The sequence below is a fragment of the Dipodomys ordii genome, unplaced genomic scaffold, assembly GCF_000151885.1.
Source record: "Dipodomys ordii isolate 6190 unplaced genomic scaffold, Dord_2.0 Scaffold3, whole genome shotgun sequence".
Classification (NCBI taxonomy): Eukaryota; Metazoa; Chordata; class Mammalia; order Rodentia; family Heteromyidae; genus Dipodomys; species Dipodomys ordii.
In genome coordinates this window covers 35,891,359-35,906,478 of record NW_012267219.1, presented here as the reverse complement: position 1 = coordinate 35,906,478, position 15,120 = coordinate 35,891,359, and the positions used below count along the sequence as shown (strand labels likewise).

The window sequence follows — 15,120 nt, the reverse complement described above, 5'->3', positions numbered from 1 at the left end:
ACAAAATCTGGGTCTCTTAAGTTATTAAATCAGCTTATTTTGAAGACTGTATTATTATTAATATATTTATTTTCTTTGTGGTGCTGGGGATCAAGCATAAGGTCTTTTGAATGCTGGCAAGTATACTACTACTCAATGCCCATTGTGAGATGAATGATAAAGATGAATAATGCACAATGGAGCATTGTTCAGCCATCAACGAGAATAAAATCATGTCATTTGCTGGAAAAGGAATTGAACTGGAGATCATCATGTTGACCAAAATAAGCCAGATAAGTATTAAATATTTCCTCTCATATGTGAAATCTAAACAACAACAACAAAAGGATTCTGAAAGTAAAAGAGGGACTAATACAGAAAATGGATGGAGGAAAGAAAGGGCAAGAAAGTATTAGGGAAGGAAAGTGGGTTTGAGCAAAGCATGATCTTATATGTATGTGTGGAAATGACATGAAACTCATTAACCTGTACAATTAATGTGAGCTAATAATAACTTTTTAAAAAGAATTACATGTGGAAAAGCACAGCAAGAAATACTGAGTAAATGCCAAGCTGCAGATGACCAAGAATTCCAAGCTAAGAAGTTCTTTCTGTAGCCAGAGTTGGTGGCTCATATCTATAATCCTAGCTACTCAAGTGGCTGAGATCTGAGGATCACGGTTCAAAGCTAGCCAGGGCAGGAAATTCTGTGAGACTCTTACCTCCAATAAAACTCAGGAAACTGGAAGTGGTGCTGTGCTCAAGTGGTAGAGCACTAGCCTTGAGCTGAAGAGCTGAGGGACAGCACCCAGGCCCAGAGTTCAAGCCCCATGACTCACAAACAAAAAAAAAAAAAAAAGTTCTTTCTGAAATGAGAGCTCAGCTTAAATCATATTTGAGGTTTCTTTCAGGGAGGTGAAAAGGGCTCCGTGCCAGGCCCAGTGGACATTACCTCACTCATCCTATCCTTGTTTTAGGAGATAGACATCAGGATCTATATGGAACTTTTAGCTCCATCCACATGCGGGCCTGGTGCCTTGTCAGGATTGTGTTTTAGATGTGGCCCATGAATAAGACAAGATTTCCGTGTACCTTAAGAATGTGTGAAAAACAGATTTTTTTTTTGAAGTCCCACTAAGTGCTTGGGCCAGGGCCGGAATCCAGAGAGGGTCCTGGCAACTGCCTGGCAGGGCCTTTGGGGCTGGCACCAGCTCAGTGCCAAGGCTAGCCTGGGGCCAGGAGGCACAGGATTGGAGGAGGGAGCCAGGCCAGCCTAGGGGGCGTGGCCTTTTGCACGAGGGGCGGGGCCTGAGCGGGACGCCGAGTTGGACTGTGGGGTGGGGTGGGGTGGGGGCGCCCAGTGCTTGGTCACCACACAGAGGCTGCAGACCGCAGGCCGAAGCCAAGCTGAACCGGTCCCTTGCATCCCGCACCTGAGCCTGTCTCTTGTCTCGTATCTCTTGTCTCCCGCAGGGTGGAACGGAGAGATTGTTTCCAGCATGCTGCTGCGGGGAAGCCAGGCGCTCCGACGCTTCTCCACTGGCCGGGTGAGTCCAGCTCTGGAGAGCCTTCTGGCTCACCCCCAGACCTTGGAGCAGCAGGGCTGAGGGCGATCAACGAGGCTTAGATCTTGCTAAAAAGGGAGGACAGCAATTTTCGAGAGAAATGTCCAGAAAAGAGTCCTGTATAGGAGCTGTCAAGCCTTTGTCTTCTACGGGGAAGGGACTGCCAGAGGGTATGTCTGGCTGGGATGATAAGGTGGAAACCGTCCCAAATCTGGGAGACAGAGCCTGTCTCCCTGTCTTTTCCTTTGTCATTTCAATAGTGAAATTCCCTAGTCTAGAGATGGAGTCCTGTAGGAACAAGACTGTAGAATCAAGTCAGCCTGGCTGGCCTGAGAGGTGTAAGCGCTCTGCACTGGCATCCCAGAGCCCTTGCAAAACAGGGTATTTAACTCTTGGTGTTTGCAAGCTGAGCCCTAGGAACTGAGCTGTAGCGCCTCGCAAGATTGCAGTGATTGCCAAGCACTGCAAGCAGCCACGCTGTACAGTAAGAATGGGGCCCTGGCTCAGCCCCGCAGCTGGCAATTGCATCAGCTCCTCCAGAAATGGAATAGGAGCCGACACGTTGCTTGCAGCCCTGCCTTCAGCCCTTCTGGGGGCCTCAAAGAGATGCCTCAAAGTGATGCCTTTCTGGGTCTGCTTTGAGCTCTAGAGGGAAGAAAAAAATATATCACTTGCACAATCTTTTTTTTTTTTAAAGAAGTACATGTTTGCTATGTTATAAAAGACTTTGCCTTTTCCTTGATTTCTCTGGGAAAGCCATGTGTGTATATGTATACAAACACATGTAAAATAGTCAGAGACAGAATGTTGAGTAGCACCAGAGTGTCCCAAACTTGCATGCATGGTAAAACTTTGTTTCCCCCTGATACCCTAATTAATTGGGATTCAGTTTACTCCTTACTTGGAGAAATATTCACATTTTATAAAGTAAGAAAGGAGAGACCTTTCTATTAGATCTTCAGCCTGTTCTAAACAGCACTTCGGGAGCTTTCCTTACCTTCTCCCACCATATGTGTTGCCAAATCTCCTGATTTGGAGAGCAGAAGGGAGACTTGAAGAATGCATTTTTCACAGTGGTAAAAGGTGAACCAAGAGACAAATGACATTGTGAGGAAACATCTGGCTTCTCTAGGTCTGACTGTCCCCACCACTGTCCTGACATGTAGAAAAGTAAGGGCACACATGGCTAGGAAGAAGGCAAGTTTCTCAAAGGCAAGACACTACTCAGAGGAAAACATTGAATGATAAAGGAATAAGAAATAAAGGACATTCTACTGTTTAGTCTGTGTCCTATAAGGACTGAATAGAACACATGCAGTGCTGGTGAGAATATAAAAAGGTACACCTACTTTGGAAAACTGGTTAGCAGTATCTTCTGTACTGAAAACAATCTACCTACTATGGTAATAATTGTTCAATTATAGTTTTGCAAAGTGCACAGAACTGCACTCTAGAAAAGTTACTATATCAAAATTGTACTTTTAAAAGCTAGTGATGTGGCTCAGTAGTAGAATACTTGGCTAAATTGCCTTTGTCTTTGTTACTGTTATAATAAAATGCCTGAGACTAGGTACATTATAAAGAAAGAGGTTTATTTAGTTCATACTTCTGGAGGTTTAAGAGCATGATGTCAGCACATGCTCAGTCCAGTGAGGGACCCATACAGAGCCTCATAGAGATGGATGGAATCACACAGTGGAGCACATTTAAAAATTATGACTATGTTTTTCACTTTCCTCAAATCCTTTAAAATGTTCCCTGGTTACCAGCTTTATCCCCAGGAGTTCTCACTAGTTGCTTGTGCTAGGCATCCTCTTTCTGGCCTCATCTGCTAATTGACTCCAATGTTGACATCCCTCTTTTCAAAATCCTTTATTCTTTTTTTTTTTTTTTTTTGGTCGTGGGGCCTGGGTTCTGTCCTTGAGCTCTTCAGCTTAAGGCCAATGCTCTACCACTTGAGTCACAGTGCCACTTCTGGTTTTTAGGTAGTTAACTGGAGATAAGAGTCTCATGGACTTTGCTCCCCCAGCTGGCTTTGAACTGTGAACCTCAGATCTCAGCCTCCTGAGTAGCTAGGATTATAGGTGTGAGCCACTGGAGCCCAGCTAAATCCTTTATTCTTTTTATCATAAAAAAAAAGTTTGGGTTTGGGGATTTAGCTAGCATAGAGTGCTTGCCTAGCAACTATAAGTCTCTGAGTCTGATCCCCAGCACAGGAAGAAAAGAGTTATTCAGGTATCCCACAAAGCCATCATTGATACCTTGAAATAATGATGCAATAAGAGAATCAAGTTGAGCAAGGTTGTCATTTGTGGTAACATCCTGAACCTTAGTTGGATCTGACACATATTTATGTAAGCTGTTATGTGCTGCTCCTGCTACTAAGAGAACTTATTATCCAAGCTAGCATTGTCTACTACTCCAAGTACTGAGCTTACTCAAGGTCAGTTATTAAGTCACTTTTGATTTTTGCTCTATCTACTCAATTCTCCAATGCAAGAGGCATGCCTGTTCAAGCTGGCTCAGGTTTTAATACTTACTGAGGAGGTCTGAGAGTACAGAAAGGAGAGCATGTCACTCTCCCACTTAAAGTCCTTCAGCAACTCCCACTGCTTTTGTGTAAGATCCAAATTATTTGCATAGACAGGCCCTCTGAAATGCTCCTTTCCAGAGTGTCATTTGTCATTACTCCATAACTCTAAGTGCTGGATACATGATAACTACTCATTCATTTCCTTGTATTGGCAGCTTCTTTTGCCTAGCACTTCCCAAGGGTTTCCCCATAATCCTCTTCCTTTTCTTGGACAACTCCCAAGAGATTCAACCAAGGAATTCTGTTCAGGGGACACTGTCCCCTTTCTGAACTACTCTGCTTACCTGCCCTAATACTGAGTTACTAAAATATATTTACTTGGGTATCCCCCTTACTAACTGGTGAATTCCTGAAGATGAGGACCACTTTTGATTTGTACCTGCAGTATAGGCATCCTAAAAAAGAAATGTCCACAGAGGCCCAACAGGTAAGACAAATACAAGGAGGCTGGATGTAGTGGAAAGTAGGTTCAAAGTCAGGAAGTCCTCCTGCTCAGCTCCATCCCCTGCAGCTCCTATGGGAATGTCAGACCAAGGCTGATGAACCCCCTGATTTTTCAGAAGGACATGAAACCTCCTGAAATCTTTGCAGAGGCTTTAAAAAAATAAATTTAAAATTTTTAAATTAAATTAAAAATGCCTAGTGGAAGAAATGAGTGCTACTTCCCACCCCCTCATGTTCATTTCCTTCCACTGCCATAACTTGGAACATTACAACTGTTCAAAACATGCCTAAAGGTCTATCTTGATCAAACTCAGGCTCACCTTAGGTCAATGTGTATAAAATGCTCCATCTCAGAGGACCCATTGCAACAATGAGATGTACAAGTCATTATGTCAAAAAACAAAGTTTACAACTTTGGTGGGGAGACAGGGGGAGGATATGAAGGGATGGGAAGGGGAAAACAAAAAACAAAAAAAATGCTCCATCTCACTGGCTCAGCAAAATGGATTGATTTGTTCTTTTGTGTGTAAAGATCCTTTGTGTAAACCTGCCAATTCTCACTATTCCTAATGGGGATAACTTTGGCTTTATTTTATACCCTGCTCAAATGGTCCACTTAAAGTTAACAGGTGCTTTACAAAAGGACTTCAGTTCAAGGCAGACTGTTAAACACCATTTTTACATTTTTCTATGGAGGACTAGGTGTTGTTGTTTTATAATCTTTGGAACCCAGTCCAAGTGGATAGCCTGGAAACAGAACATTTGGACTTAAGGGAATTTCTTTGAGATCCTGTCTCACCATATATCCCAGGCTAGCCTCAAACCCACAATCCTCTTGCCTATGTGTGTGTGCCACCACATCAGCCTAATAATTATAATGATTTTGTAGATCTTTGCCTTTCCATAGTCTTTAAGTCATCTTGTATGACTTACTATCGATTGCATCTATCCATGTGTCTATCTGTGATCACTGAATTGTTTTACAGGTTTGTTTCAAAAACAAGCTGAAATTGGCACTTATTGGCCAGAGCCTCTTTGGACAGGAAGTCTATAGTCACCTCCGAAAGGAGGGCCACCGAGTAGTTGGAGTATTCACAGTTCCAGACAAGGATGGAAAAGCTGATCCACTGGGTGAGTGCATCTGGGGATGACTAAATCAAGAGTATTCAGGTCTATGTTGGTGGTCAGAACTGAGGTAGCAGCTCTACATTTCACAACACACGTGCCCCCTATTTGTTATTATACTATGATCAAGATGGGGATTCCATCTCATGGACCAAGGTATCTGTCCTAGCCCCAACGAGGTCTTCAAGCCAACAAGCAAGAAGGGAAAGCAGAAAAGTAGAGAATGAGTCCTTCATAAAGACAATATTCTAGAAGTTGCCCATATTGTTTCCATTGATATCCTATTAGACAGAATGTAACAAAGACTAAATCTATTTGCAAGAGAGGCTGAGAAATACAGATTTTATTTGGCTTGGCTATATGTTGGGCTAAACCAAGGAAAGCCATTCTCAAAAATGAAAGAGACAACTAGCATTTTATGCTGTGGATATTGATTTTGGAATTGCAGGCATTTGACTTTTTTTTTCCTTTTGGTGACACTGACTGAGGTGTGAACCTAGGGTTTCATACTTTTTCAGCTTGCTTGTCTTGCTGGTACTCTACCCTCTACTACTCACTAGCTTTGCATTTTTGCTAGTTGTTTGGAAATGAAATCCCAAGGACTTTACAGCCCTGGATGACTTCAAGCTTTGATCCTCTGGATCTCAGCCTTCTGAGTAGCTAGGAATACAGGCATGAGCCAGTGATGTTCCACAAAGCATGACACTTTTAGACCTCATTTCAGAATGAATCCTGGGAAATGAGGTCTTCCTTGGTGCCTGGACCCAGTTCAGGATCCCCCTTCTCATTGATCATGGCAATTTGGACTTAGAATGTGACTCAGAAAAGAAAAAACCACAAACCCAAATTATTGAGTAGCCTTGGAGATGGTACCACATGTAGCTGGCAGCATGTGTTCTGAAGTTGGGGACCACTTTGGGCTCTGCCACTCACTAGCTGGGCAACCTTCATCATGTTGCTTAGTCTCATCAACCTTCAACTTAGTGCAACCAGATTCATGTATTGCGATGAAATCCACTGTGGTAATGGACGTGAAGTGCTCAGTCCTCCACCAGACTTACAATTACCAGTCAACATTGACAGTAGCTAACTACTATCATGATAGTGGACTAGGGAGGCAAAAATAGCTCCAGGCAGCCTAAAACCAAAATAGAAGATCAACATCTACCCACCTCAAGCCTCTCACAAGAAAACTCTAAAACAAACACATTTCTGTCTTTGACCCCAGTGTTCTTTTCCAAGTACCTTCTCACAATTGTCTCCCATTATCACATTGTTAAACCACTGTTTACTCACTTTTATCTAAAGCATGCATTATGCTTCTTGGACATTTTATAAGCATTCATATGTTGCGTGAACATTTTTTGTACTGGTCTCTCAAATTTGTACAAATTGACTTGTCAGGGCTTCAGGGCTTACTGAGACTTCAGAATTGAGGTTTTGTGATAATGGCATTATCTCATCCTGAGTCACTGAATTTTGGTGATTTGACAGAAGAGAAAAGAAAAGGAACTCCAGCCCAAACTTCAGGTAAAAAGTTTGGGTTAGGGTTTTTGGAAATGGCTTAGCATTAATATTATATATTCTATACTATAACCCATATGAGACTATATGTAAAGCAGAGTTTATCCACTGTTTATCTACTGTAAAATGTGTATACTACTAAGTATTACTATAGCATAATTTATAATAATGCCTGTAATCCCACTTCTACTCAGAAGGATGAAGCAGGAGGATTGCAAGTTCAAAGGCAGCCTGAACTGTATAGCAAAATCCTCTCTCAAAATACAAACAAAAAATTGAATATGCAAGGCATTGGTGGCTCACATCTGCAATCCTAGCTACTCAGGAGGCTGAGATCTGAGGATCCCACTTCAAAGCCAGTCCAGGTAGAAAAGTCCCCATGAGACTCTTTTTATTTTTTTCAGTTCTGGGGCCTAAACTCTGGGTCTAGGCACTGTCCCTCAGCTCTTCAGCTCAAGGCGAGCATTCTACTACTACAGCCACAGCACCACTTCCAGCATTTTTCTGCTTATGTAATGCTGAGGAATTGAACCCAGGGCCTCATGCATGCAAGGCAAGCACTCTACCACTGAGCCACCATCCCAGCCCCCATGAGACACTTATCACCAATTAACCACTCAAAAAGTAGCAGTGGTGCTGTGGCTCAAAGTGGTAGAGCACTAGCCTTTAGTGGAAGGGCTCAGGGGAAGAGCCCAAGCCCTGAGTTTTAGCTTTATGACTGACAAAAATTTTTGAATATAATAAGTATACTACTTAAAATATGTAATTGTTCATGTTAATAAATCATAGCATTCATGTATAATGTTCATACAAATATACTGAAGTAAATACATAAACTTACAATGTATGATTCATAGTGAAAGTGGCATTGAATTGTGGGGAAAAAATTGGTTGGTCGTGTGCTATGTACTTTGAAGGGCCATTCCATTGTCACCTGGGTTTAGAATCAGGTCCTTTAACTAGAAGGGATAATGCTTTCTTCAGGATGGAAAACTTGGTGTTCTTCATATCTCCATACTTTAGCCTCGTGCATATTCCACATTTCGGCGCTCTAGTCTAACTTCTGTTTGGTGAGGGTGGCAGAAGAAACTCTATGAGCACAAAGCTGAGCTCAGCCTCCCTTCATCTCTAAGACCCGCCTGCTTAGTAGGGAGAATATGTTGTATCCTATAGTTTGCTCTGGATGAGGAAGGGAAAGACTCAAGGTTTTCCAACAGAGTATATTTACTTTGAGGTTGAGGTATTATACTTGACTTCAGATCTAAAGCTACATTCTTTAAAAGTAATGAAAGTAACACCATCTGTCTAAAAACTAAAATCACAAACAAAATTTCAAACTTCCATTAACATTTCAAATCATTGCCTAGCCACAAGCTTTTGAGTTTAAATTCATTATGCCTCCAATACATATGTGTCACATTAGAAAAATGGATCTTGTATAATAGTTATATCAAATTCTAGTCACAATCTAAATTGCTCACCATATTTTATTTGTGAATGTTTTATGAAGCTATACAATTAAAATTCCTGAGTCAACAACAATATTAAATGAAGGCTAACTTTTCCTCTGTGTATATGCTGGTACTAGGGCTTGAAGATCCGTATGTATTCTACCACTTGAGCCACAGCTCCATTTTCAGTTTTTTGTTGGTTACTCAGAGATAAAAGATTTGTCCTCACAGTCTCCTGAGTATCTAGGATTACAGGTGTGAGCCATTCGTTCTTGACAAGACCAACTTCTTTTTTTTTTAATTTAATTTTATTTTATTTGTGAACATACTGTACAGAGGGGTTACAATTGCATGGGCAGGATAATGCGTACATTTCTTACCGAGCATTGCAGCCTCCTCCTTTGTTTACCCTTCACATCCCTTCCCAGCCTCCCCCCTCCCCCCCCCATCCCCAACCTTCTCCTTCCCCCCCTTCACCCCCTCCCCCGCACCGATGTTGTAAAGCTCGTTTTGGACATGACACCTTGTACTTCTCATTGTTGCAACAGGCAAAGACCAACTTCTAAAATCTGAAAATCATCTTCTTTTTCCTGTTTAGCTTTGGCTGCAGAGAAAGATGGAACCCCTGTGTTCAAGTTCCCTAGATGGAGAGTCAAGGGCAAGACTATCAAGGAGGTGGTGGAAGCCTACAGATCTGTAGGTGCCGAGCTAAATGTACTTCCCTTCTGTACGCAGTTCATCCCCATGGATGTTATTGACAGCCCAAGACATGGCTCCATCATTTATCACCCCTCCATCTTGCCTAGGCATAGAGGGGCTTCTGCCATCAACTGGTGAGATTGCTTTAGTAACAGACACTATGGGCCCATTTCTACTGCACATATAGTCTTATCTGTTTGTTTGTTTTTTACCAAAGTGATCAAGGTCCTGACTGATTGCTTCTATTGCATGAACTCCCCCCAGACCTAGAGATACTCATGAACCAGGACAGCCTTTCCCAATACTCTAGTTGCAGTGACGAAACCAGGTATTCCTCAAAGAAGGGTCCTGTGGTCACATAAGTTTGGTTTGTGCTAGGTTTCTTTTTTTTTTTTTTTTTTTGGTCTTGGGGCTTGAACTCTGGGCTTGGGTGCTGTCCTTGCACTCTTCAGCTCAAGGCGAGTGCTCTACCGCTTGAGGCACAGCACCACTTCTGGTTTTCTAGTGGTTTATTGGAGATAAGGGTCTCACGGAGTTTCCTGCCTGGGCTGGCTTTGAACCATGATCCTCAGAGCTCAGCCTCCTGAGTAGCTAGGATTACAGGCATGAGCCACTGGCACCCGGCTAGGTTTCTTTATTGTAGGACTTCCCTGAGCTTTTGATATATGCCTTCATCTGAGCATCCTGACTTCCAAGAAGGAATCTGAGTACACCACATTCCCTAACATATTTGACCACAGAATTTTTTTTTGCCCAGAATATCTCAAGTACATTAGAAAATACTGAATTGCTTCCATTGCCCATCTTCTTTTATTGGACTTTAAGCTTCTTTAGCAAGATTTTTTCTAACATTTTAATGGATTTTTTTGGGTACATCAGTCCTGGGGTTAAATTTAGGGCTTAGGCACTGTCCCTTAGGTTTTTCACTCAAGGATCTCATACTACCACTTTAGCTATAGCTCTACATTCACCTTTTTTATGGTCAAGTGGGGATAAGAGTCTCAAAGACTCTCTTGCCCAGGTTGGCTGCAAACTGAAATTGCTAGCTCTTAGCCTCCTGAGTAGCTGTCAGCCATCAGTGCCTGGCTAATTCCTCAGTATTTCTGAATGGAGTAATTTATTGAGTGATTGATTTAGGTCTTGCTTGGTCATTAGTTCAGAAAAGTATTAGTGACTTAGATCATGGACATTACTGATTTACCACTTCAAACTCTCTATATTAGTCTAATCTATGTTTATAGGTATATGGTCAGAATATTCAACTTCTTGTTGGATAATTAGCTCCTGTGGGAGCTTTCTCTTAGGTAAGCTATATAGAACACAAAATATAAATAGGTAAATTAATTAGCTGATTTAGATTCTAATCCTAAGTGAAGTTTATACTTTAATTATGCAACCTAAATTAACAATATTCTCAATATTGCACTGAGTATCCTGTACTTTACTCCCATTCTTATTCCACATAATACAAGACACAGTAGAATTTAGGAACTGGACTTGAATAGTAAGATTGATGGTGAAGGAGAAACTGACTCCTGTGAGTCAAAGTGGTAATAATGATGGGCTCTAATGCCTTTTTAAGTCATTTTATATATGTTACTATGAAAGATTAAAGACAGGATACATTAAGTAGTGGTTCCATTAGGTACCTCCGAGCTCTATTATAATTTCTTTTTTTTTTTTTTTTTGTCGGTCGTGGGGCTTGAACTCTGGGCCTGGGCGCTGTCCCTCAGCTCTTCAGCTCAAGGCGAGGGCTCTACCACTTGAGCTACAGCGCCACTTCCGGTTTTCTGGTGGTTTATTGGAGATAGGAGTCTCACAGTCTCTCCTGCCCAGGCTGGCTTTGAACCGCGATCCTCAGATCTCAGCCTCCTGAGTAGCTAGGATTACAGGCGTGAGCCACCAGCACCCGGCTTCTATTATAATTTCTTAAGGTCATTTCATTCACTATCTGCTCTTCCATTTTAACTTTTTAAAACTTCCTTAATACCACTAACTCTTCCCTTGATTATATAACCAACATTTAAAATTGATAATATTCTTTTCACAGGACTCTGGTTATGGGAGATAAGAAAGCTGGATTTTCGGTTTTCTGGGCTGATGATGGTTTAGATACAGGACCCATCCTTCTTCAGAGATCATGTGACGTCGAACCCAATGATACAGTGGATACACTTTATAATCGATTCCTCTTTCCTGAAGGAATCAAGGCCATGGTCAGTATGTTAATGCCATCAAGAAAAAGTTAGTAAATACTTAAAATTTGGGAAATACTTACCTTTCATTCAAAACATACCAAGCCAGTCCCACAGTGATGCAGACCTATATTCCCAGCCCTCAGGAGGCTGCAGCAGGAGGACTGAGAGTTTGAGGTCAACTTCAGCTACATAGCCCAAGCTATGTATGGTTAAAACAAAACAAAACAAAAGTGGTATTTGCCATGTGAATGGTCACTAAAATTATAAAGCTTAAAAACACAATTAGTATACTTAGGGTAGAAATCTGAATTTGAATATTTCTTAGTCTGTGACACTGATTCATTCCCCTTAGGGCAGTAATTAAGAAAGAAATTAGACTGCTCTGTTACTCTTCATCAAATTTCTATCCCTGTTTATGATGACTGTTAAGTATACAGAACCTTAGGATATTTTTCTACATAATTTTGACTTCCTTTAAAGATAATTTGAATTTGTGGCAAGGTGAAATTGTGTTGTTGTTTTATTAATTCAGATGTGCCCTGAGCAAAAAAAAAAAAATATCCCAAAGCATTGGGCTGGGAAGGTGGCTCAGTGGTAGAGCACTTGCCTTGCATGCCTGAGGCCCTGGGTTCGATTCCTCAGCACCACATAAGAAAAAAGAAAACCGGAAGTGGCGCTGTGGCTCAAGTGGTAGAGCGCCAGCCTTGAGCTGAAGAGCTGAGGGACAGCGCCCAGGCCCAGAGTTCAGGCCCCATGACCAGACCCCCCCCAAAAAAAATCCCAAAGCATGTATGCAGTGAAGTAGAAATATTAAGCCTATTGAAAGGTTCAGCAATAACTCACATGTCATTTAATTTTTCCCCAGGGTTAGGTAGTAGAAGTAGCAAAATTATACAACATAGTTGCCATTGATGTGGGAGGGAGGAGAGCAAAGCTTTATGGAAGGATTCAGAGAGGGCTTTGGTGTCAAAAAGATCTATCTTTGAGTTCACATTCTTCTACTAGTACAAAGACACTTTGTTGTTATATGACAATAGGCAAGTCACTCAGTTTCTTTAGCCCTGGTTCCCTCATTTATAAAATATAGACAGTATGGTGTTGATCTGTAGGCCTGTAATGAAAAGTAATATTATTTGAGTAAAGTATCTAGCACACAGCAGATGCTTGAAAATGACAATTACGGTCAAAATACCTTACGTGTGTTCAAGTGGCATTTTCTCAAGCCTACATACTATATCTAATGGCTTTATGATAGATCTTCGTGGAATGAGCTGTATGCTTGTCTTTCTTCTTGGGAACACTATTGAGAAGCTGCGAGTCCTTAGAGAGAGATCTGCAAGTGTGTTCTTTCCTAGGCCTCCCAGAATGCATCTCAAGGCAATCAAACATGGTAGAGAAGAGAAGAGAATTCCCTCCCAAAGGGAATCACAGCTGTGGATGGATTGTAACTTCTTTAATTAGTATTCCAGGGGTCCTAAGCTGTAAAGCAAGTTGAAATAAATACAACAATTTATCATTTTCTACAAGCACCATTATGAGTTCAATGATTTTATTGTATATGTGTGTCAGTACTGAGGCTTGAATACAGGGCCTGAGTACTGTTCCTCAAAGCTAAGCTGTTCCTTAGCTTTTTTGCTCAAGGCTAGCACTCTACCACTTGAACCATGCCTCTGATTCCACATTTTTGGTGATCAATTGGAGTTAAGAGTCTCACAGATTTCCCTAACCAGGTTGGTTTCAAACCTTGATTCTCAGATCTCAGCTTCCTAAGTAGCTAAAATTACAGGTATAAGCTTGGATGAGTAAGATGACTTTTAAAAAATAATAATATTATGGAAATTTCCTTTGAATCACTCAAGAGAAATTGAGGTTAGCACACACACATGTACACACATGCCCACGCATGTGTACACGTGTGTGTGTGTGTGTGTTACTAGGGATTGAACCTAGGACTTTAGATATGCTAAATGGCTTATTCTACTACTGTGCTGCCACTCCCCAGCTCCAAAAGGGAGCTTTTCATGTGTGGTTACTGGGGTTTGAACTTGGGGCCTCAAGCTAGTTAAGCAGGTGCTTTACTGTAGAATCATACCTCCAGCTATGTTTTTGCTGGCTTTTTGAAAATAGGGTTTTGCCTCTTGCCTAAGCATGAGCTGGGCCATGTTATACCTATGTTACTCTTCTTGTCATAGCTAGGGTTACAGGCATTTGTCACCACATCCAGCTGCCCATTAAGAAGGGGTCTCATGAGCTTTTCTGGCCTCAAACTAAGATCCTCCCAATCTCAGCCTCTCAAGTAGCTAGGATTATAGACATGAGCCACCAGTGCCCAGCTGAAGGGTGTCTGTTTTTTGAATGAAGGCTTGATATTGGCAGCAGATTAACCTGGATTGCAAACTATCCATTAGGTATCTCTGACCTGGTACTAATTGTTCAGCTTGTCCCTGATCTACAGCTTCTCCATCTGTAAAACAGGAATGAAGATGTCCATTTTGAAGGATTCCTGTGATGTTTGTAAGGGATATTTTACATAAGGTGGTTACCACCCTTGTGCTTGACATCTTGACAGAGCTGAAGAAATACACTCAGAATGGATTATACATAGTAATTCTGTTAGGCACAAACTTAAGTTAAATGGACCATGCCACTGGGTCTCTGGGCTGTAACACAGATTACATTTTCTGCTTTAGGTAGAAGCTGTCCAACTCATAGCTGATGGAAAAGCTCCTCGGATATCCCAACCAAAGGAGGGGGCAACATATGAAGGTATCCAGAAAAAGGAAAATGCTGAGGTATTTCTATCAACTCAATAACACATCTCAAGTTCACAACCCTTTGCCTTTGAGAGATTTCTAATGTACTGTTTCATAGCCAAATGATCAACCTCCAAGTCAGCCTGCCCACCCCCTTCCACCACTTTGTGTCTTTGAGATTTATATCCTGTATTTGTGCTTGCCTAGATTTCTTGGGATCAGTCTGCTGAAGTTTTACATAACTGGATTCGGGGTCATGATAAAGTACCTGGAGCCTGGACAAAGATAAATGGGCAGGTATTGATCGATCAATTGATTGATTCAGTTTATTTATTTGCTTATTTACTTTGTAGTATGAAGAATCAATGGAACCCAGGGCCTTGCATGTGATGGGCAAATGTTCAACACCCACAGCACTTTTTACTTTTATTTGAGATGGGATCTTGTTGAGTTGCCCAGGTTGGCCTCAAACTCAGGATCTTTCTGCCTCAGGCTCTTATAGATATGTGCTATCATGACTGTCTTCATACTCTTTCTGAGAGGTATTAGAAAGAAGTCTAGGTTTTCCCTAATTATTATCTTTGGGTGTAAGTAGAATTTGTGATCTTCCCCCTTCTTCTTTGCTTTTTCTTTTCTTTCTTTTTTTTGGGTGGGGGTCCGGTCGTGGGGCCTGAACTCTGGGCCTGGGTGCTGTCCCTTAGCTCTTCAGCTCAAGGCTAGCACTCTACCACTTGAGCCACAGCGCCACTTCTGGCGTTTTTCTTTTTTGCTTATGTGGTGCTGAGGAAT

The 15,120-nt window shown here is 41.7% G+C and overlaps 1 protein-coding gene across 1 annotated transcript in view; it reads left to right on the top strand.

Annotated features, from left to right (window-relative positions):
* Nucleotides 1–1,465: 1,465 nt before the first annotated feature.
* The window catches only part of Aldh1l2 (aldehyde dehydrogenase 1 family, member L2), a 41,744-nt gene continuing 28,089 nt past the window's right edge, over nucleotides 1,466–15,120 (top strand). The window contains exons 1-6 of the mRNA XM_013019573.1: nucleotides 1,466–1,526; nucleotides 5,568–5,712; nucleotides 9,280–9,514; nucleotides 11,431–11,596; nucleotides 14,269–14,370; nucleotides 14,539–14,628. Coding sequence (XP_012875027.1) covers nucleotides 1,479–1,526; nucleotides 5,568–5,712; nucleotides 9,280–9,514; nucleotides 11,431–11,596; nucleotides 14,269–14,370; nucleotides 14,539–14,628 — 786 coding nt within the window. The 5' untranslated portion in view covers nucleotides 1,466–1,478. The remainder of the gene's footprint in view (nucleotides 1,527–5,567; nucleotides 5,713–9,279; nucleotides 9,515–11,430; nucleotides 11,597–14,268; nucleotides 14,371–14,538; nucleotides 14,629–15,120) is intronic.